The sequence below is a fragment of the Rhinopithecus roxellana genome, chromosome 9 (genome assembly GCF_007565055.1).
Source record: "Rhinopithecus roxellana isolate Shanxi Qingling chromosome 9, ASM756505v1, whole genome shotgun sequence".
NCBI classification, from domain to species: domain Eukaryota; kingdom Metazoa; phylum Chordata; class Mammalia; order Primates; family Cercopithecidae; genus Rhinopithecus; species Rhinopithecus roxellana.
The window spans coordinates 9,846,299-9,870,156 of record NC_044557.1 but is presented as its reverse complement, the minus strand read 5'-3'; the positions used below and the strand labels follow the sequence as shown (position 1 = coordinate 9,870,156).

The window sequence follows — 23,858 nt, the reverse complement described above, 5'->3', positions numbered from 1 at the left end:
CCACTCTGGCTTCACTCAGCAGGTAAAGGGGAGACAACCAGCCAATGAACAGGCCAGGCAGGAAGCAAGAGAGCTTCCTGCACCCAGGAATTTGGAAGGGCATATCCAAACCATGCCCGCTGCATGTGGAAAGCTGAGCTAGAATGTCATGATGACAAAGCTCAGCCTGCGCCTCTCGAGCAATCATGACAGGGTCTTGGGCAGGAAAAGCAGTCTACAGAGAAGAAGTGAGCAGCCTGGCTATGAATGTGAGAAACCACGTGAGAATGGGAGGTGGAAAACACTGCTGCCTGCCGCGCTTCCCGCCAACTTTCTGGTCCCCAGTTTCAGTGGACTGTGTGACTTCACTTAACTTAGATTCTGTGAGCCACCTGATATCCTTGTCACCTGTCTCCTTATATTTAAGCTAACTCGGGTAGGTATTTGTTTCTTGTAAACAAACTATTCTTGGAGAAGAACAAGAAAAACATGTTTAGACTTAGTTTAACTAAGGTATTCTCACTAGCAGAATCAATTACATTCCTGTTTTGTTCTGATGGATCTTCTAGTGGCTACCTTGTTTCTATCATCTACATTATTTCTTAAGGTATAGCTTCTTGAGTTTATTAAAATATTGCAAAGTTTTTTTAGATTATCATTTAACAATCAATTTTACCAAAACCATGAGTCTGAGTAAGCACTATATATTGCATCAATGGACCTCAGTTATGTAAGAGAATATCCTACTTCTGAGAAGATCCGTGCCCACGTATTCAGGGCTGCAGGGCCATAACGTCTGCCACTTACTCTCAAACAGCTCAGAAAGATAAAGAGAACACACACAAATACAGCATAATGTCAAAGCTGGTGACTACAGATGAAAGCAGCTTTTCAGTAGTTAAAATTCTTTCCAATTAAAAAACTCAAAAACAAAAACTCAAGAGAACCTTTTTTCTTTCCACACTTCCCTTTTCCACCTCAACCAGGAGGACAAAAGCGCCATACTGAGGGGAGGGGAGCAGTAGGGTGAAAGACTCTGGCTTTTTTTTTTTTTTTTTTTTTATTTGAGATGGAGTCTCACTCTGTTGCCCAGGGCGGAGTGCACTGGCGTGACCTCGGCTCACTGCAAGCTCTGCCTCCCAGGTTCACGCCATTCTCCTGCCTCAGCCTCCCAAGTAGCTGGGACTACAGGCACCCGCCACTACGCCCAGCTAATTTTTTTTTTGTATTTTTAGTAGAGACGGGGTTTCACCATTTTAGCCAGGATGGTCTCAATCTCCTCACCTTGTGATCCGCCCGCTTTGGCCTCCCAAAGTGCTGGGATTACAGGCATCAGCCACTGCACCCGGCCGACTCTGGCTCTTTCATGATTTTGCTGGGCTCTGGATTCACCGATATCCACAGACCACATGACATGAGAAAGATAAACCTCTTACTTAGTAAAATAAAATCCAAAAAGAAGTAAAATTAACATTCAGGTGACTGTAATTTTATTAAGCCTTCACGCAACTTCAAAGGATGTCTTCTGATGTTAATTCCACTACTGGTAGAATCCGAGTTCCACTTCTGACAGCACTGCTGCGACTCCCTACACACAGCGTGCTCACAGGGCGCCTTTGCCCGAAGTCCTCCTGGTACCCCAGCCACATCTCCACCAACTCACTCCTTAACCCTTAACACCTCTGGCACTGCCTGCTCCTGCCTGTTCCCAAGCTCCTGTGACACCTACATACACTTCTGTCACAGCTCTCATGATAAGGAAGGAGACCACCTCTCTTAATGTCTCATACCTCAGAAAAAGAAAGAGGAAGTAAAAGCTAAAGAAAGGCAAAAATGAGATCAATAGTCAGACAGCCCGGTGCCACACCCCAGGCCTGGTTTGGTAGTTAAAAATCAACTCCTGATCTAACCGCTTGTATTAGCTATAGATTCCAGGCATTGTATAAGGAAGTATTTTGTGAAACTTTCTGTTCTGTCTTGATTAGTGATGCATGCAGCCCCAGCCACGTACCCCATGCTTGCTCAATCGATCACGACCCTTTCACATGGACCCCCTTAGAGCTGTAAGCCCTTAAAAGGGGCAGGCATTTCTCTCCCGGGGAACTCGGTTTTGGGACACAAGTCTGCTGATGTTCCCGGCCGAATAAAGCCACTTCCTTCTTTAACCTGGTGTCTGAGGGGTTTCGTCTGCAGCTCGTCCTGCTACATTTCTTGGTTCCCTGACCGGGAAGTGAGGTAATTAACAGATGGTCGAGGCAGCCCCTTACGGGGCTTAGGCCTGCCCTCTGGAGCATCCCTGTGGGGACTCCAGCCAGCTTGAGCAACACGGATCCTGAGAGCGCTCCCAGGTAGGCATTTGCCCCGGTGGAATACCTCATCAGAGCGGTGCACGGCAGGCCCCTGCGGAGGATCAACACAATGGTTGAACACTGGGAAGGAACTGGTGCTTGGACTCGGACATCTGGAATACAGTAAGACGGTCTTAGGAACTTGCCGACTCCATTTGAGTGGAAGCATGGCCTGATCACCCACAGCATGCCTTTATTGGCACTTTGGTTTTGGTTTTGATTTTGACTTGGCTTGAATTGCTTGATGAACAGGCGTGCCTTTATCGACACTTTGGCTTTGGTTTTGATTTAGTGTGAATTAGACAAGTGAGTGACCTTTTACCCTTTCCTTCTCTTGTAGTGTGAGAGTTGTTTTGTCTCAAAAAAAAAAAAAAAGTTACACTCAAAGTAAGCCCACTCCGCTAGGAACTATGTTAAAAAACATACATATATAAAAAAATAAGAAAAAAGTCATCGAAACATCCAAAACTTATGCTATTAAAGTGCGTGTTACAGAACCTTAAAAAAGGTTTTGCAGGGGATTATAGTTAACCCCCAAGAGATTGAGAACTCTCTGTGAATGTAAATCAGAATTGCCCTCTTTTGGTGTTGGATGGCCAACCGAAAGAACTACAGACAGGGAACAACTGGCCATGTATTTCAGGTGGTGACAGAGGTCGGAGGGAGCCAGTGTACCCAGACCAAATTGCTTTATACTGATTCGTAGTTAAATATAACATAGACAAAACCAGCATAGATCCAGCCCTGTTTAACGGCTTATTGAGAAAAAAAAAAAAAAAAGCCAAAAGTAAAAGAGCAGCTTCGCCAGCAGACAGTGTTAAAAGAAGAAATCCCAGAAACAGCAAGAGAAACCAGTTTTGCAGGAGCTGCCAGAGGTAACAGAAATCTTTCCTTCATATGTCCCAGCCTACTCCTCCTTTACCAAGGCCAATAGCACCCCAGGAACCAGGTTTAGGAGCTAACACGTCCCAGGTCTCACCTCGAAGGGGAGGATCAGAGCCTTGAGAGGCCAGGGAAGGAAGTCAAGAGAGTCAAGCGGGCAGTCTCAAACCTGGCCTTGCTCGAGCTATGCAAATGCTCCTGAGGGAGCAGCGATATACTGGGGTAGACAAAGACAGGCGTATGGTAGAAAGGTGTGCCTTTGTGTATCAACCCTTCACCTCTGCTGATCTCCTCAATTGAAAGAACAATACCCCATCTTATACTAAAAAGCCTCAAGCCTTAACTAATTTGTTTCAAACTATTATCCAGACTCATAACCCTACTTAGGCTGATTGCCACCAGTTGCTCATGTACTGAGGACAGTTGGTTCACCTGCCTGGACTTGAAGGACGCTTTCTTTAGCATCAGACTAGCTCCTGACAGCCAGAAACTACTTGCTTTCCAGTGGGAAGATCCAGGGTCAGGTGTCACCACTCATACACTTGGACCTGGCTTCCCCAAAAGTTCAATAACTCCCACATTATCTTCGGGGAGGCCCTGGCACAAGACCTGCAAAAGTTTCCCGCCAGAGACCGAGGCTGCGTGTTGCTCCAGTGCGTCAGCAACCTCCTGCTGGGAGACGCCATGGCAGTCGGGTGCACCAAAGGAACAGATGCCCTGCTCCGGCACCTGGAGGACTGTGCGTATAAGGTGTCCAAAAAAAAGCTCAGATCTGCAGACAGCAGGTACACTACCTAGGATTTACTATCCAAAAGGGGGAGCGCAGTCTAGGATCAGAAACAACGCAGGTCATTTGCAACCTGCCGGAGCCTAAGACCAGAAGGCAGGTGAGATAATTCTTAGGAGCTATAGGGTTCTGTAGGTTATGGATCCCAAGCTTTGCAGTACTGGCCAAACCTCTGTACCAAGTCACAAAGAGGGGTGACCAGGAACCTGTTGAATAGGGGTGCTAGCAGCAAGCCTTCCGTGACTTAAAAGAAACTCATGCCAGCCCTAGCCCTGGGTCTGCCTGACCTGACAAAGTCATTTATACTATATGTGTCAGAGAGAGAAAAAAATGGCAGTTGAGGTTTTGACTCAGACTGTGGGGCCCTGGCTGAGGCCGGTGGCCTACCTCTCCAAACAACTAGATGAGGTTTCTAAAGGTTGCCCCCTGTGTTTGAGGGCCTTAGCAGCAACTGCCCTGCTAGCACAAAAAGCAGATAAACTGACTCTTGGGCAAAAGCTGAATATAAAAGCCCCCCAATGCTGTGGTGACTTTAATGAATACCAAAGGACATCATTGACCAACGAATGCTAGACTAACCAAGTACCAAAGCTTGCTCTGTGAAAATCCCCCACATAACCACTGAAGTTTGTAACACCCTGAACCCCACCACCTTGCTCTCGGTATCACAGAGCCCTGTCGAGCTTAACTGTGTAGAGGTGCTAGACTCAGTTTACTCTAGCAGACCTGACCTCTGGGACCAGCCTTAGGCATCAGTGGACTGGGAGCTGTATATGGATGCGAGCAGCTTCGTCAACCCACAAGGAGAAAAATGTGCGGATATGCAGTGGTAACCCTGGATACTGTCATTGAAGCCCAATCATTGACCCAGGGTATTTCAGCCCAAAAGGATGAACTCATTGCTTTAATTCAGGCTTTAGAACTAAGTGTAGGTAAGACTGTGAACATGTATGCTGACTCTCAGTATGTCTTCTTAACCCTCCAAGTACATGGGGCATTATACAAGGAAAAAGGCTTGTTAAACTCCGGAGGAAAAGACATAAAACATCAGCAAGAAATCTTGCAACTACTAGAAGCAGTGTAGAGGCCCCAAAAGGTGGCAGTCACGCACTGCAGGGGACACCAGTGAGCTTCCACTAAAGTTGCTTTCGGGAACTCCTGGGCTGACTCAGAGGCTCGGAAAGCTGCATCCACCCGCTCCCGGGCGTCAGTCACAGCCCCCCTTCTCCCTCAAGCACCTGACCTTGTACCTACTTATTCTAAAGAAAAAAAGGACTTTTTCCAGACAGAAGGAGGACAAATAATAGAAGAAGGATAGATCTGGTTACCGGATAAAAAGATAGCTGTGCCACAACTGCTAGGAGCCACAGCTATACTGGCTGTGCATGAGACCACTCACCTAGGCCAAGAGTCACTTAAAAATTTGTTAGGCCAGTTATTCTACATCTCACATTTATCAGCCCTTGCCAAAACGGTGGCACAGCCATGTATTACCTGCCAGCAGCACAATGCGAGGCAAGGTCCAGCCATTCTGCCCGGCATACAAGCTTACGGAACAGCCCCCTTTGAAGATCTCCAGGTGGACTTCACAGAAATGCCAAAGTGTGGAGGTAACAAGTATTTACTAGTTCTTGTGTGTACCTACTCTGGGTGGGTGGAGGCTTATCCAACACAAACTGAAAAAGCTCGTAAAGTAACCCGTGTGCCTCTGAGATCTTATTCCTAGATACGGACCGCCCTTACGAATCGGCTCAGACAATGGGCCAGCATTTGCAGCTGACTTGGTACAGAAAATAGCAAAGGTATTAAAGATCACATGAAAACTGCATGCCGCCTACCAGCCACAAAGTTCAGAAAAAGGTAAAATGCATAAACCGGACACTCAAGCAGCTACTGAAGAAATATTGCCAGGAAATTCATTTAAAATCAGGTTTTTGCCTATGGTCATCCTCCAAGTCAGGTGCACCCCCAACAAACAAACTAGGTATTTTCCCTATAAGATTTTGTTCAGTCACGGCTGGGCGCGGTGGCTCAAGCCTGTAATCCCAGCACTTTGGGAGGCCGAGACAGGCGGATCACAAGGTCAGGAGATCGAGACCATCCTGACTAACCCGGTGAAACCCCGTCTCTATTAAAAAATACAAAAAAACTAGCCGGGCGAGGTGGCGGGTGCCTATAGTCCCAGCTACTCGGGAGGCTGAGGCAGGAGAATGGCGTGAACCCGAAAGGTGGAGCTTGCAGTGAGCTGAGATCCGGCCACTGCACTCCAGTTTGGGTGACAGAGCGAGACTCCGTCTCAAAAAAAAAAAAAAAAAAAAAAAAAAAAAAAGATTTTGTTCAGCCAGCCACCCCCCAAATCATAAGTCCGCAAAATTGAAGGTAATCTCCAGGAACTAGGGGAATTGACCTTAAAAAAAAGGCAAATGCAGGCTTTAGGAATAGCCATACAAAGTGTTCATAATTAAGTACATAAAAATGCCTATAAGCCTGACACTCCTTTAAATCTGGTGACTCTGTTTAGGTCAAAAAGTAAAATCTAATTTCTCTAGGATCCGTATGAGATAGGCCCTATATTGTAATCTTGTTCACTCCCACTGCTGTTAAAGTTGCAGGTGTCGTGTCTTGGATCCACCACAGTCAGCTGACACCGGCAGTTCAGGACAAGTGAACCACCAGCAAGACTCAGATAGTCCAACCCGGCTAATCCTAAGGCGAGACTGAGCTGCTGCTGAGGAAACAACAAGCCCTGCTCTAGTCACACACCAGAAGCTGACTAGTCTAAGCACTGCCGAGCTTGAGGACTCGTCAAACAGGTAATGTAGTTAGACATCTTAGGACTAGTAGTATTCCTGAATACTGTTTTACTATTGTTCTGTCACTGTACTCAATCTTTTTCCCAGGTAAGGACCTCTTTTGTCCTTGCTAGCACCTATATAAAAGTGTTCCCACTGTACACATACTACTTAAATCAAAGAACCCAGACCCGTCTGGGCCAGCAGCATTTCCAAGTCTTTAAGTCATTATTTAAGCATATAAACCAAAAGTTACCGGAGCCTCCTCCCTTAGCTAAAAACATTGCCAGCAGCCTACGCATTTCCTCATGTCATGTTTGTGGAAAGACTAACATAGGAGACCAATGGCCTTAGGAAGCAAAAAAGTTAATGCCTCAAAATAAGTTTACTCTGACTAACTCTTTCCCCAAACAGACGCCCACAAGTTCAAACGTCTAGCTCTTAAAAACTTCTATTATTAAAAGTCAAACCCCATCTACATGCTCAATTAAATCATACAGTTGCAGGCCATCTTAGAAATAATCACTAATAAAACTGGCAGAGCTTTGACCATTTTAGCGTGGCAAGAAACCCAAATGAAAAATGCTGTCTATCAGAATAGATTGACCCTAGACTATTTACTAGCAGCTGAAGGAGAAATGTGTGGAAAATTCAGCCTAACCAATTGTCTGCACATAGATGATCAAGGGCAAGTAGTTGAAAATATAGTTAGAGACATGACAAAGTTGGGACACGTGCCTGTACAGGTGTCGCAGAGGTTTAATCCTAAGTCTTTATTTAAAAAATAGTTTCCAACTATAGGAGAATTTACAACCCTCATCGCATGTGTATTGCTAGTAATAAGAACTTGCTTGCTGCTCCCCTGTGTATTACCCTTGCTCCTTCAAATAATAAAAAGTTTTGTTGCTACCTCAGTTAATCAGAAAACCTCGGCACAGATGTATTACATGAATCATTATCAATCTGTCTTGCAGGAAGACCTAAGTAGTGAAAATGAGAATGAGAACTCCCACTAATAAGTCAGATTCTCAAAGGGGGGAATAAGGAAGGAGACTACTTCTCTTATTGTCTCATACCTCAGAAAAAGAAAGAGGAAGTAAAAGTTAAGAAAGGTAAAAATGAAATCAATAGACAGCCCGGTGCCACGCCTCAGGCCTGGTTTGGTAGTTAAAAATCAACCCCTGACCTAACCTCTTGTATTATCTATAGATTCCAGGCATTGTATAAGGAAGCACTGTGAAACTTTCTGCTCTGTTCTGTCTTGATAACTGATGCATGCAGCCCCAGGCACATACCCCATGCTTGCTCAATCGATCACGACCCTCTCACATGGACCCCTTAGAGCTGTAAGCCCTTAAAAGGGCAGGCATTTCTCTCCTGGGGAGCTCAGTTTTCGGGACGCAAGTCTGCCGATGCTCCCAGCTGAATAAAGCCACTTCTTTCTTTAACCTGGTATCTGAAAGGTTTTGTTTGCGGCTCGTCCTGCTACCACAGTGTACTGAAACTGTGGGCTACGCCTTTATTTTCTACTTCTTATTTCTCTACTTTAGCACAAACTGAATTTTCTAACAAGTATTTCTGTCCGTAACTAAATTAGAGACAATTACAGAGATAAAAGTAAATACTCCCATAACTCTCTTAACTGAGAAAAGAGCTGGATACAAATGGAACAGCATAGCGTTCAAACCAGACACTGAAAAGTTTTCTCAGAATACATTTCTGGGATATTTAGCAAGGCAGGAAATACTGTCATCCAAGAGACTGTTTTCATTTCAGGCTTCTAAATGCCTAGCCCTTAAGGAAAATAAGGCAAGAAGAGCACAGCTCCTACCAGTGTGAGAGGTGCCTCTAGGAGAATGCCGTACAGATCTGATACAGTGTGGTGGGAGAAATCTGGTCTTTTAGGAAAACCTCTGGCCCTGTACTAACACTTTGGCACCTTTATGCTGAATTCCTTTTTTAAAACAGAAGTAAAAACAGATGATAAACTTTATCTAATTCATCTAAGAGGATTTAGATTTTTAAATGTAACTGCTGCACTGCTGTACAATTCTTTTAAAATTTAAATGGAATAAAAATTCAATTAAAGAATATTTACATCAAAAGGTACCTTTCTTAAGACAATAGGCTGATACTTCTACCCCTCTTTTTGGTCAATTCCTTAGGTTTTTACTAATGACAAAAACCTGTCAATTCATTTCCATTAGCTATGAAATATTTTTCCCCCATCAAGACGTAACACCTGGGTGACATACATAAAGGGACACTGAGAAAATAATTCGAAAACTTAAATCTCTTAGAGAGTGAATATAAAGTTTGCTTAATCTTAATTAAATTTTTAGTATATTCTGCCAACCATTCTAGTGAGGTTTACTGGATTTAAAAGATGTGCCGTCTCTACTAAAAATACCAAAAAATTAGCTAGGTGTGGTGGTGGGCACCTGTAATCCCAGCTACTTAGGAGGCTGAGGAAGGAGAATCGCCTGAACCCAGGAGGTGGAGGTTGCAGTGAGACGAGATCACGCCACTGCACTCCAGCCCAGGCGACACTGCAAGACTCTGCCTCAAAAAACAAAAACAAAAACAAAAAACAGATGCATGCATGTGCACACACAAAGCCCATGAAATGAAATATGCCAACTGACCACAAATGTAACTGCTCCACCCACACAGAAGGAAGAGAAAGCAATGAAAACCAAAGCAAGTTAATTGATTTTTCTCTACTTCTCCTTACTAGACCAGCCTTTTCTTTCGTCTATGCTTTACTGATCCTTTAAATGCCACTTCAGGTACCTGTTTGTCTAAGAAGCCAGTCATAAGCAAACAAAACTAAAATATGAACTACATCCACAGATCCCCACACTTAGTCATGTGCACCTATGTGTGAAACCTGTAATTGATTTTATGTTTAATTATAAAGTCCACAGACTACATTATCCATCAGGGGTTTTCTTTACTGTCAAAATGCTTATTTTCCAGCTCTTCTGAATGTTTACTTAGGCTGATACTTTGCAACAATCTGAGATTTATGTTATGCTGGTATTTCCAAATCAACTGTAATTCAGTGGTGCATAGTGTCCAGAAAAGTTAAAGTTAATACAGTCTTAGGAAACATTTCTAACTTGCAAAGAAGCAGCAACCTTCAATTGGGAGGCTGAATTACCAGTTGATAGTGAGATAACAGCTGTAAAAAATTCCTCTTTTTACGGCTGGAATTAGTTTTCATATTTTAAAAAATCCAGTTATATTTGTTTTTTTCAAATACACAAAACATTTGACATTAAAAACATTTTCAAATGTTCCTCCACTAAAAACGTCGTAATAATGTGGAAAATTAGGCGGGCAGATCACGAGGTCAGGAGATCGAGACCATCCTGGCTAACACGTTGAAACCCCGTCTCTACTAAAAAAATACAAAAAACTAGCCGGGCGAGGTGGCGGGCGCCTGTAGTCCCAGCTACTCCGGAGGCTGAGGCAGGAGAATGGTGTAAACCCGGGAGGCGGAGCTTGCAGTGAGCTGAGATCTGGCCACTGCACTCCAGCCTGGGTGACAGAGCAAGACTCCGTCTCAAAAAAAAAAAAAAGTGGAAAATTTCAGGTACCCAGAAAGAGACCAGGGACCCAGAAAATTTCAGCTACCTAGAAAATTCCAGAAACCCAGAAAGAGAATCTAGAAATTAATTTAGAAATTAGAAATTAATTCTGGAAAACATTAAATCTAGAAATGTTATTTTTATTGAAAATCATGAGGAATGTTTTGGTAACTTTATTATTATCCAAAAAGTTAGCTAAAACACATAAGAGTTTTTTTCTCTCTCTCTTTAGTTCGTAACTCTTCTAATTACAGTATTTATGCCTCTGCACTTACAGAATAACTAAAATATGCAAAGCTGATAAAAATACCAGAGAACAAAGTAATATCATCCTCAGCCTGCTGAGTTTTTGTTACATTAATTCACCTAAGCATAAAAAATCGAGATGGTAACACTCTTATAACTTATTATGCTGCTTAAGAAAGGGCTGAATAAGAATCTAGAGACAAAAATAGAAAATTCTACATGAGATCCTCTACCTACAAACATCAGTGTTTCTTTCCTGAAGTCCTGAGCTGTTCATACGCACATATTATTGCTTCTGCATTAAAGGCTGATTACATTTAAAATCATTCTGTAGGAGAAAAACAATTGACATTTTATGATGTTAAATGGATGAATTAGGTGTATAAATACAAGTTCTCTAAGTTGTCACTGTTTATATATTCTGCCAAATTTATGAATATAAAAATCCAACACTGCACAAAAGAACAAAGGGCGCGCCAGGAATGCCATGGTGGGCACAAAAAGATGAGAGCTGTGGAGGCCCATGAGTAGGACTGGCCTGCTCAGGCTTCCCATCTGAGGGCGCCCAGTGGGTGCCACTGTCCCCTCCCTCCCCGGCAACTTTATTCCTCCCCCACCGCTCCTCACCCACTCTCAGTCAGGGTTATTTATAATCCATTGTTCCACAGAAATACAGATGTGATGTGGAAGGGGAGAAACGCTGGTATTCTAACACCTACAATTCAAGGATGCAGTTTTAAAATCAATCATAAAATAATTAAATAAGTATTTTCCCATTATATAACTCTATACTCCATGTGATATAAACTCAAATGTATCTCTACATTATCAAGAAACTTAATATTTAACTCCTTATAACAGAATCAAAATCAAAATCCATATCTGACCCAGTTCCATGATTTCTTAAGTAACATAAATTACACTTAAAATGTAATTTTGAAATTATAATTTTTTAAATTCATGGCAGAAAGTAATAAATGTTAACTTTATTGTATCCAAAGTTACAATGTAATCCGATAAACAAAAACTTCAGGAATAATGCAATACCAAAAACCTAAAAATCCTTTAGGGCAGAAAAGCCCAGGGATGCAGGCAAAGTGCTGCTGCTGCTGCTGCTGCCTGTTATGCAGACCTTCATGCTTTCATCTGTGCTTGCATTTTAATTATGTTCAAATAACTATTTCACTATGGAGGGCTAAAATACACCATTTATAATAACTCGTTTCCATTTAAATCAAGCCAATGCTAAAAGAAAAACTCCACTGTATTTCAAATTTTCACCTGATACAAAATAAAACAATTTAGAGAAATTTATAGATTCTTTATAACCCCAGTAACATATTTTAGGTTAAAAAGCCCCTATTTTAGGCAGGTAGAAAGGTAGTCTTTATAAGTATAGTTTAGTACAGACAACTAGGTTACCTGAAAAAAGATATTGATCCAAACCTCTTTTACATTTGGGGATATAATTTGCAAAAGACTACTTTCCAAATGGTATTCTATTTAGTCTCATATTAAACTGGTATTGTAATAAATTGTTATTACTTGAGTAACTTTCATTCTCTGGCACACGGAGCCACAGAAATTTATAAGTCACAATCAAATACAGAGATCACAGGTGAATTTTAATCTTCCTTTATACAAAAATTTCTCTATGAAGGAAGTGTGGGAAAATACTAACACTAAGCTTCTCCATTAAATGTAAAGGAAATAATCATAGCTAAAACATTAAAATTTTAAAAGTTTGGCATATAATTAGAAAGATAAAGGAAAAAAGAATACCCTCTCATAAAGAGCAAATAAACTAGTATTTCCCTGTAAAGACAGAATACTCTTCCTCTTACAATCATACACGGAGAAAGGTACTATGAGACTACACCAAGTTTCTAAATTCAAGAAAAAAGTCAAATTTTAAATATTTCACCTTCAATACATGATCATCTGAACAACAAAAATTCTCAACCAAAAAATTTCCTCCACTGGCAAACATCCTGTTTCACACACATCTTGCCTTTCATATTAGGAATATACATTTTTTAAAACAAGAAAACCACTAGATCCAACAAGAAAGATTTCAAGAGAAATAAATAAAATAATAATAATATTTCAATAGCCTTAATTTCGACACAATGGGAAAATAAGACTTTGACTTTCATAGAAACTTTAGAAAAACATCTGGCAACTATAAGCTCATTGGTTGCAATGGCCTCAAATTCTATTAAATGCCAACATCCTTTAAATTAAATTCCTGAAAGAGATCTAAACAAACCATAAAATATGAAATTACTAAATAATTGATTTATCTTGAAAAATCTAGCTTGGGGTAAAGTGAAGTAAGGAGAGAAATCCAGTGGTGTATCCTAAGTTTTACTGACAGACCTGAAGTTTTTCCTCCTGCTAAACAGATAAAAACCATTCTGGCATTTTTACCTTCTGTTTTGATCCCATTCTTCTTGCACTGAAGTTATGGAAAAAAGTAAAAACATTTTCAGCCCATCAAGTGCTGTCAGCACTAGCTGTGAATCTACCCCAAGTCCATCTACTTCTTATCTCAATGTTTATCGTCTATGCCAAGCCACCAACTATCTCAGCACCAGACTATCATGAGAACCAGTTCAAATGCTCTTCATTCTTTCTCACTTACCCTTCACAATCCATTCTCCAGGGAGTAGCCAAAGTGACCTTTTCGAAACATAAACCACATCTTGTCATTCCCCTATTTAATATCCTTGCAATGGTTTTCAACTCATCTTATTGGAGTCAAATTATAGCCTACAAGGCCCTACACGATCAGGTCTCTGCCTACCTCTCCTGAACCGTATTTTTCCCCTTGTACCGTCCTTCATGTCAGAGTTTGCCCTTGACCATCCTTCTTATCAGAGTTTCCCAACCTCGGCACTGACATACACTTCTTTAATGCTGGGGACTGTCTGCATTACAGGATATTACCAGCACTCCTGGTCTCTATCCACTAGATGCCAGCAGCACCTCCAACCCTGAGTGTTACAACCCACATAAGTCCCTATACATTGCTTTAAACAAGCCAACTTCATTACTACTTCATGGCCTTTTCACCTCTCATTCCCTCTACCTAAAATGCTTATTCATCCCAGTAATAGAGCTGTATGGCTGGTTCCTTTTCATTACTGTCATCTTAGCTCTGTGGCCTACTCAGGGAGGCTTTCTCTAATCATCTTATATAAAGTTGCACCCACTTCCATCATACCTAACATCATTTAACTTATCAGGGTACAAATTTGTACACTTATTAGAGTACAAAGTGCTCAAAAAGCAGTTGTAAGAATTTACATAAATGTCACTATTTATGATAAAAGTGTTAAGTGGCAGGAACATAATATTTAACACATGATACCACAGCAGCACTCCTGGATATTCTCCTACATTGTATTTGCCTGCATCCTCAAAACGCACCCATGCTAGTGCATCATTAATCCTCTCCTTTGGAAAGGCTGGTAGCATTACTGTCAGTTAAAAGCAATGTATATTTGTTCCTGATGCCTTAACAAAAATAGTCCAAAACAGAGCATCCTTCCAGAGGCTGGGGAATGGAGAGGCATTTGAACTGTTTAGGATAGTGATGAAGGCACTGAACACCCAACCTACAGCTAAAAGCAGCTATGCCAAGGGGAATCTTCATTTCTTCATTTCTTCTATTATGTACACAAAGGGCTCACCATTATGTCTAAGTAGTTACTCTTTAATTGATCTTGTTTTAAGTGGATACAAAAAAGTCACTAATTTTTATTTTAAAAATAAAAACAGGCAACAAAGAAGCACAACTTTAGTTACTTCAAAAGCATAAACTGTATGAATGAAATGTGAGAGCTGAATCTGAGTTTCATCAGCTTTTAGTGTTTTTATGTGAATTGGTAAAATTCATTCAATTTACCATATGCTGAATAGTTAAGCCTTGCAAAATTGTGGCATCTCTAAAGGAATCAGTAGTCCAACTGCATTCAACTCCAAAAAGAACTGACTGACTTATGTCACAGGATCCTTTGAGTTACCTCTGGAGTTGTTTTTGAAATTATTATTTTGAATATACACTTGAGACCTTGAGTGCAGCCCATCTTTTTAAAACTATTGTGTTATTGCTTTGAATTACTAAAACATATTTCTAAATTTTGAATCAAAATCACTGATTTTAAAAATGGTCATTCAAGGCATTTACATAAGAACTTTTAGAATGGCAAGTGAGGTTTTGCAGACTACTGTACGAGTGTGAGCAAAAAGCTGTGGCATACCAGTTGTGCACCATAAGCTTCTGCACGGCCAGCAGAGCGTTATAGCGGACCTGCTGGTCTTCGTGATGCATGTGGTTCATGACCAGCTGCTTCCCGCCAAGCTGCTCGATGACCCTGCAAACAGGAGAGACGTGGTGAGGAAGATGCAATTACTCTCAAATTCACAGTTTGTAAGCATCTCAAATACCAAAATGCTAAAAAGGAAAGTAACGATGTGCGTAAATAAACCAAACATGTGTCTTTTTTTTTACATCATTTTCCCTGAACCACAGATTTACAGTATTCAAATATTTTCTTTTTTGAATTCCTAATGATAAATCCAACAGTTGTTCTCATTTCTCATCCCTAATCCAGAAAAGTATGATCTGCCCAGATACCACCCAGTCACCAGCATTTTAGATCATGGTTTTCTAAGTGGTTGAGTATTAACGTTTTTATTATCAGTATTTCTTGCTTGTTTAAAATCAGTATTGAACACCATCTAATTTTCATCATAACATACAATCAATATCAAGCCCACCAGTGACTGTGCTGTGTGACAGATAGGGGCTTAGATGTAGATAGCAGGGAACAGAGGGTTAAAGAGCACCCATGCTAATTTTCTGGAAAAGACTACTGATTTTAAGATAACCACCCGTTTCTCAGAACAATGGGATATGCCATGTGACTTGGGCAGTGAGATGGAGGAGAACATTCATATCTTTGAGAGCACCGAGATGACTGACAACCGACACTGCTTTCTATCACCACACTTCCAACACCCTGAAAATCCACTTATTACATACACAAAGGAAAGTAAAAATGGTTATTTTCGTCATGCACAGAAATAGGTCCTCTGTTCCTTTGCAAAAGTGTGGTTACAGACAGAGCTGTGGAGTCTCAACTTCCACAAAACAGTGTGGACTGCCCTGTCCATTCTTCAGTCCCCAGTCCTGTCTAGTGGAGGATACCTACTATACAGTCAGTGACAAGTGGCACCTTAATACAGTACGGTGTTTGGTGGTTTAAGACAATCTCACAGATCAGTAAGGTTTCTGGGGTCAGAAAGAAAGAAGTAGATGGAGTGGGAGTGAAAGGGAAGCTTTTATCTGCATACCTTTTCATATTTTATTCTTTAAAGCATGGTTTTTTAAAAAAAATGTATTGAACTGAGGGGAACAAAAAGAACATAATATAAGTATCATCAAACATTAACTGAGTGCTTACTGCATGCCAGGCACCGTACTTTAAAACATTATCTAACATATCAGCTCAGCCATTTATCAAACATGGTAATTAGACAAGTCCTTTACCTGGTAAATTCCTCCCTGACAAATAGGGAGGACAAGGACATCTTTACAGCGTTGCTGTGATGATTAAAGGACATAAAGCCTATGTCCCTGCAGGACACCAAGCCCAGCTCTGCAGCAACGATGATACAAGATGCTCTCCTGCCTCTCATTCTCACTGTAGCCCAAGGGATCTTAGCAAAACTCTGCATATTATTTTTACTACTTAAAATTCAGTGGCTTCTACTTCTCTTAACAAAAGGACCCAGGCCAGGCTCATGGCTGTAATCCCAGCACTTTGGGAGACCAAGCTAGGACAAACTGCTTGAGCCTAGGAGTTCGAGACCAGCCTGGGTCACACAATGAGACGCTGTCTCCACAAAAAAATTAAAATAAAAAATTAGCCAGGCATGGCGGTGTGCACCTGTAGAACCAACTACTTGAGAGGCGGAGGTGGGAGGATCACTTGAGCCCAGCTCAAGGTTACAGTGAGCTATGATCACACCACTGCACTCCAGCTGGAGCAACAGGGTGAGACCCTGTTTCTTAAAAAAATAAATAAAAATAAAACAAAGGACCCAAATCCTTAAAATAGCTGACAAGGTCCTTTCACAGTCGGTTTTAGAGCCCCACTGAGCTTCCCAGAGCACAGTCACAGGCTGCTTGCTCTCTAGACTGCCTCTGAGGCCTGAGCTAGCAGCCAACAGCACCGTAGCTCCTGCCTGAAGGAAGCTTCCCTAATGCACGAGTTTTCTCCACAGGCACGTAACAGCCCCTTCTTGCGCTTAGGAACATTACACAGCACTCCAGCAGAAGGTTTGAGGCAATTTTAAACAGCAAAATCGCCCCCCCACACACAAAAACCCCACAAAACTGCAAAAAAAATATGGCACTAACAGACCACGTAAAGGACGCTTGTTTCTAGCATAAGAGAGAACACAGGATGGCGGAACGCTGCCTTGTTCCCCCACAGCTGCGGATGTGTCCATGAGCGACTCCAATTATTCAACAACTCTATACATGTCCACGGATAACTGCGAAAGCGCCTCAGCACTGGCACGGGTGTTGAAAATAAACTTTTTAGGAGGTGGGCAAATTCACAATTCTGGAACCAATGAATAATGAGGATCAAAATACAATCTCAGAAAACTGCCATGTTGTGAGCAAAATACGACTGAATCCCGAAGTGCTGGGATTACAGGCGTAAGCCACTGCGTCCAGCGATCCTTTCTTATGACTCAAGAAGTCTGTTCTAGATAACTTGGTAAAAGTTCAAAAACAAAATAATTCTAATACTTGACATGAAAGAATTACGTAATTTAAAATGTCTGAGGATTATGAATAATCTTTTTGAAAACTTAGTTCAAATTGTTGGTCTGCAAATCCACTGAACATCCATAAAGTTTGGGGAAAAAAAAAAAACCTCCTATAACCATGAGAGAAAACACTGCCTTTTTTTTTTTTTTTTTTTTTTTTTTTTTGAGAAGTTTCAAAAGGCAGAGTCTTAATGAGGAGAAAATAATTCGAAAACATATCTCAAAGCAGAAGGATCTGGAGCTTGCATAGAAAATAAGTTATGCTGGTGAGAGGCTTCAGAATAAAGAATGACTATATTAGTCCATGATGTAAATATAAGCCACTGGAAGGACGTAGAAAAGAATTAGCATGGCCACGGTTTTGGGCCAAAAAAGGCTATTTTAGGAAAAGCACGGAGGATCGACTGCAGCAGTTGCTGGTGATAGGAAGTCTAACAAAGGTACAGCACGGTGGGAGAGATCATCCTTCTTAGGGAGAAACAGTAAAGCAGGGAGAAAGAAAGGAACAGAGCAGTAGAGCAGAATTATGTGAAGGCACAGCAGGTTTCTGCCTGGGCTGCAGGTCAGGTCTGCACAACATAGCCATAAGAAACATTTGAAACACTGGCTGGCTACTGAGGCAGTGCTGTGAGAAGATAAATTCTTCAACAAGCTTTTCACTTTCAGGATTTTAGAACGATCATATTTTTATCTTCATTTGCTTTTTAGCACTTATAAATCTAAGAGAACTCTATATACCATCGATCATCTGTTTTTCATGTTTAACACATTTTAGATGAGTTACAGATTTGACTATTAGCTACATTTATATTTGCCTTATCTAAAGATCTTTAATTTTCCATAGAAAAACAGATTATTTTGGAATGATATTAATTTTGGACAGCTCTTGATATTACTGTGTCAAGAACTATGAGGGTCTTAGTTTTTACCCTACTTGCAGCTAACAAGTTAGCCTGCCATAGTTTCATGGATCCTGGTAGAAGACATGAGACTCCTAGGTCTGAGACAAAAGATAGTTTATTGTTCACAGTAACAGAAATAGCAAGATACTAGCATTTTAGTGCTGGTCCCCCAAGCCTCAATTTCCACAAGCCAACATAAAGGGAGCCAGATGAGCCCTGTACACTGTATAAGAGGAACCCTAAACTTAGAGAAACCCCAATCTCTCATATGGCAGTAAGCACATCTGCCCATTGCTCTTAGGCAGACGAACCTCTCTGTAAAGGGCATTCAGTGCCTCGTCTTGCAAGAAGTTCAGAAAGCTGAGAGAGAGGAGTCCAAAAGGCTTATTGGGAAACAAAGAAAAAAGAAAGGCATGAGAAATGTCTTTGTACAATATCAACCCCTCATTTCTACACCATCTTACCTTCCAAAAAATTTATCCATAAACACAACACTTGTGGGTGGTTCTGATGAATCTGGCTGGCACAGGCTGGGACCAGGTCCACTTAATTAGTTTTATATGCCATTTCATTAAGGCTACTACCTACAAAACTCCAAGCACCAGGATAAGGCCAACATGCAGCACTGACCTCACCACCCATGTCCCGCAGGGTCCTGAACTCAACCACCTAAACAAATGCAATGAATCATCAGAGTCTACAAGGACAGCCTCCTTTTACAGAGCTCTCCACACCTGTCTGATGACTACGCAATCTACTGGTAGTGTTTCCTGAATTACCTGAAGGTTCCTTAAGACCACCCCTAAAGTGCAAGTTACTGTCCCTGTAAGAGGCAGATGAGTTAATGCCTGGCTTCCATAAAGTATAATACCAGGGTACTCATCATGCCCCTGGAAAGTGGTTTATCATTGCTGGGGCCACCCAAGTGAGACCTTCATGAGTTAAGGAAACAGGCTGGGTGACCTCCTGGCTGGATGATAAACCTTCAGAGTCTGAGTTCAGTTCAAATAACTGAGTCCTTATTTTAAGGAGAGACTGGCCTATTTGTCGATGCCACCAGTCAGGGGACATTTGTCCGCACCATGGGATGGCTGAGGGATAGCTTTAGAATTGGGGAAATGGGAGAGACATACAGAGTTGCTGACAGGCATTTTGCTTAGGAGGTGCAGGAGCTACCATTATCTCTTCTGTTTCCAATAAATTTTTCAGTAAGGTTAAACAGAGTGGCCATGGTATAGCAGTGAAAGCTATCTGGCAGTTGGTGACAGGTCCAGCACTCAATTAAACAGAAGTCACTGGCAACAGCTTGGGAGATCTGTGTGTTTTCCTTTGAAGAAAGCTCTAGAGGCAGTTCACTGGAAACAAAGATCACTGATGTCCCTCCCTCCCCTGTATCTCCAGGTTCTGAGGTATTCTTCAGATGCTGAGGTTGCTGTTATCCTTCCACTGCTACAAAATCTATGTGGCCCATTCCAATAGCAAACCTCACTACTTTTTAACCATCCCTTAATTGTATCCAGATATTTGGTCTGAAAGGGCCAAGTACAAAAGGGACAACCGCATTTCTGCGAAACTTGGAGAAATCCATTTCAGTTTCCGTCTTAGTGTGCGTGAGTCACTACAGAGGGACTTGGCAAGCACTAACCAAGCAGTCCTTTTCCTTATGATTCAGGTTACGGGGGGGTGGCAATTCTTTTCCTAAGGGCCAGATAAGTAAATATTTTATGCTTAATTCATCTCTGTAAGTACAAATAGTAGACAAAAAATAGCCAGTGCTCGCAAAATGGCTACTGAATTAAATCATACAAACTAAAGAAAATATTTAACATGAAATATCTAATGTGATCTACACAGTAGTATTATACAAGTGCACTTATATTTTTATACTACTTTTTTTTTTTTTTTGAGACAGTCTCGCTGTCACCCAGGCTGGAGTGCAGTGGTGCGATCTCGGCTCACTGCAACGTCCGCCTCCTGGGTTCAAGCAATTCTCCTGCCTCAGCCTCCCGAGTAGCTGGGACTATAGGCACGTGCCACCACGCCCAGCTAATTTTTTTTTTTTTTTTTTTTTTTTTTTTAGTAGAGAAGAGGTTTCACTGTGTTAGCCAGGATGGTCTCAATCTCCTGACCTCGTGATCTGCCCACCATGGCCTCCCAAAGTGCTGGGATTACAGGCATGAGCCACCACGCCCGGCCTATACTACTCATTTTTAACTGGGTTTATCATAATTCTCACTACTGTGGCAAACTTGATTTCATTTACTTTGTTAGTTCCTTTGCTAACCTACTCCATTTTAGATAAGTACATTATTTTAGACTCTACATTGAAGGTTTCAAGAAACCAAATGAAATGAATGGCTTTCTCTTACCGTTTGCCTCGTGGATAATGCCGCACATATTCTCCAACATCATGAGCAGCAACGGCTAAGACCTGGGGATCATCTGACACTTCCAAAAGTTTTGTCAAGATTCTGAAACAAATTTTATCCAAAGAGAGATCAAGTTCTAATTTTTCTATAGAATACAACAGAGCACAGGTATAATGAAGATATCTTCCTGAAAATAGACATTTATTAGTATATTCATATTCTTCTAAATATTTCACTATTACACATAAATTTGCAGTTTTCAAACCTTCAAAGCGTCATACATATATAACAAGTTTCTTTCAGATTCACAATGTAGGCCATGCACAATTTCCAAAATATCAGGGACTCCCCGCCTCAAGAAAACTAGAACATGAATAAAAGTTATTTTAACACAAAACTGCTAATTATATATATTTTCATAAGCTATTTGTAAACCCTAGGACCTACTGGTATTTTAATGCTCAAGGGCCTAAAAATAGATGGAAAACTTCTCAATTCATTCTAAAAGCAGAGCATAACTGTGATAACCAGTCAGAATGAAGGTTTTTTAAATGGCTTGGTAGAAGACCAACATATAAAAACAACTCTTTCTAATATCCCAGCAACTCAGAAACAGATCCATAAACCTTAACAAATTAGCCAACTGAACCCACTAGTACACTGAGAGACAATATTCAGTTTTCAGCTCAAATGTCATCTCTTGTATAAGAGCCCAGGATTACCCTAAGGCAGTATTCTTCCCATCATTCTCTTTTCCTACTCCACTTTTCTTTATAGTACTAATTACCACCTGCCATTGTAATATGTATTAAGACAGTCATGTTAAATGACTTCAAGTCATAGGAAGGAAAAATGACAGATCACAGATCAATACATTTAGTCTGATGACATGTATAAGTAATGGTATATAAAGATGTAGGTAAGGTATGTCTAGGCACCGAAAGAGACCACGGCCTGCTGATCCTAGTTCCTCCTCAGGAAGAGTCTGAGATTGAATAGCAGTGAAGAAACCTCTCCACTTTAGTTCTCTCTGCCTTCAAGATGAAACAAGACATATATTCAGTTTCTCATATATCTATTTATGTTTTTAACATTTCAAACTATGTATGTTTTTAAAAGGCTAACTTGCAAATTATTCTAAAATTAAATTTAATTCAACTGAAACAATTTGATAATTTCAAAAGATTACTTCGTTTTTATTTTGATAATTTAAATATCAAGAAATTTTATGAAATTATAAGCAAATTACATTAACAAAAATTATTTAAAATATAACATCTGTTCTCAAGAAAAGAAAAATAGCTCAGAGTCGTCAAAGCTATGTGAAATATATAAAATTTTTCACACCCAGAAACAAGAATGTGGGTCCAAGGGCAATTATTTAAAGGCAGTTTGTCCCTAACTGTCCCACTCATTACCCTCATGTTCCTGGAATTTGTGATACGAACATCAATGTACAGCTAATCAACAGTTTATGTCATTTTAATGTAAATTCTTGATAAACGACTTAGGAACTGCCTCTTCTTTTTCCCTTAAAAGCCCACTTGTGGGCCGGGCGCGGTGGCTCAAGCCTGTAATCCCAGCACTTTGGGAGGCCGAGACGGGCGGATCACGAGGTCAGGAGATCGAGACCATCCTGGCTAACACGGTGAAACCCCGTCTCTACTAAAAAAATACAAAAAACTAGCCGGGCGAGGTGGCGGGCGCCTGTAGTCCCAGCTACTCGGGAGGCTGAGGCAGGAGAATGGCGTAAACCCGGGAGGCGGAGCTTGCAGTGAGCTGAGATCCGGCCACTGCACTCCAGCCCGGGCGACAGAGCGAGACTCCGTCTCAAAAAAAAAAAAAAAAAAAAAAAAAAAAAAAAAGCCCACTTGTAACTGCTACTAATTGGAGTGTATATTCAAGGCAACTTGAATCTATGCTCTCAGGTAGCCATCTTCAAGCTTTGAGCTCGAACAATCTCTGTATTTAATCTTACTTTCTGAATTTCGTTATTTAAGACTGACATTCTGAATACATCAAACCAGAAGTCAGGAAATAACAGCTCAAGTCCAAACCCAGATGCCATCTGTTTCTGTAAATGTTTTACTGGAACACAGCCAGGTTCATTAGTTTACTTGTTGCCCATAGCTGCCACTGCAATGGCAGAGGTGAGTAATTTGGGATAGAAACAAAATGGTTCAAAAAGTCAAAAATATTTACTACCTGGGTCTTTACCAAATCACGCTGCCAATCCCTGCCTTAAACCATTCTCAGTGATTTAAGCCATTCTCCATACGGCTGAGGCCCTCCCTGATACCCAAAATACGGTGTACACGCCAGCAGCATGGACATCACCTGGTTACTTAGAAATGCTGATCAAAGACCCTAATCTAGGACTACTGAATTAGAATCTGCATTTTAACAAGATCTCCATTAACATTTGAGAAGCACAGTCTTAGAGTCAAATAATGTTACAACTGGAAGGAATCACAGACTTTCTAGTCAAATCTGCAAAATGTGGACATGATTTTAACTCTTACCCTTCAGGACCATTAAGTCCACTGAATATCTTCAGCAACAAAGAAAACATCTTTGTATTATTAGCTATAAACCTGCTGAGCATGCTATTTCTGTGTCAAATCATCAATTAAAATGTTCAAAAGAAAGGTTCAAAATAAGAGATTTTTTGGTACTCAATGAGAGAGTTCCCTCCAAGATGTATCTGAATACAGTTAAGTCAACAATAGATTCATCAATCACAATCCAAACCTCTTTTGCCACATTAACAACAAGTCATGATTCTATCAAATAGTCCAATGGATCCAGGCAGCAACACACCACAGCTCTGTAGTTAGACCAAATGTGATTTCTGCCTCGACATTAGCTAGAAATGTAATCTTGAAAAGCATCTGTTCAAATCAAATTAGAATTTACATTATTATTCTAATTCATCACTCAACAAATACATTCATTCTCTTTCACAATGTTTTCCCTCAGTTTTAGAAACTTGTTTTCCCTCTCAGCTTTTCCTTTTCTTCTATCACCATGGCTTCTTATATTTCAGAGTATTTCCTTATTCAAAATATATATTTATTTCAAAACTACTAACATACAAGCTACAAGGTATTT

At 40.9% G+C, this 23,858-nt stretch overlaps 1 protein-coding gene across 3 annotated transcripts in view; it reads right to left on the bottom strand.

Annotated features, from left to right (window-relative positions):
* Positions 1-23,858, bottom strand: part of ATP6V1H (ATPase H+ transporting V1 subunit H) — a 128,285-nt gene that overhangs the window by 19,610 nt on the left and 84,817 nt on the right. For all 3 annotated transcript variants that reach the window (XM_010388010.2, XM_030937536.1, XM_010388011.2), the window contains 2 exons: positions 20,748-20,849; positions 14,893-15,006 (listed from right to left, as the gene is read on the bottom strand). In XM_010388010.2, coding sequence (XP_010386312.1) covers positions 14,893-15,006; positions 20,748-20,849 — 216 coding nt within the window. The remainder of the gene's footprint in view (positions 1-14,892; positions 15,007-20,747; positions 20,850-23,858) is intronic.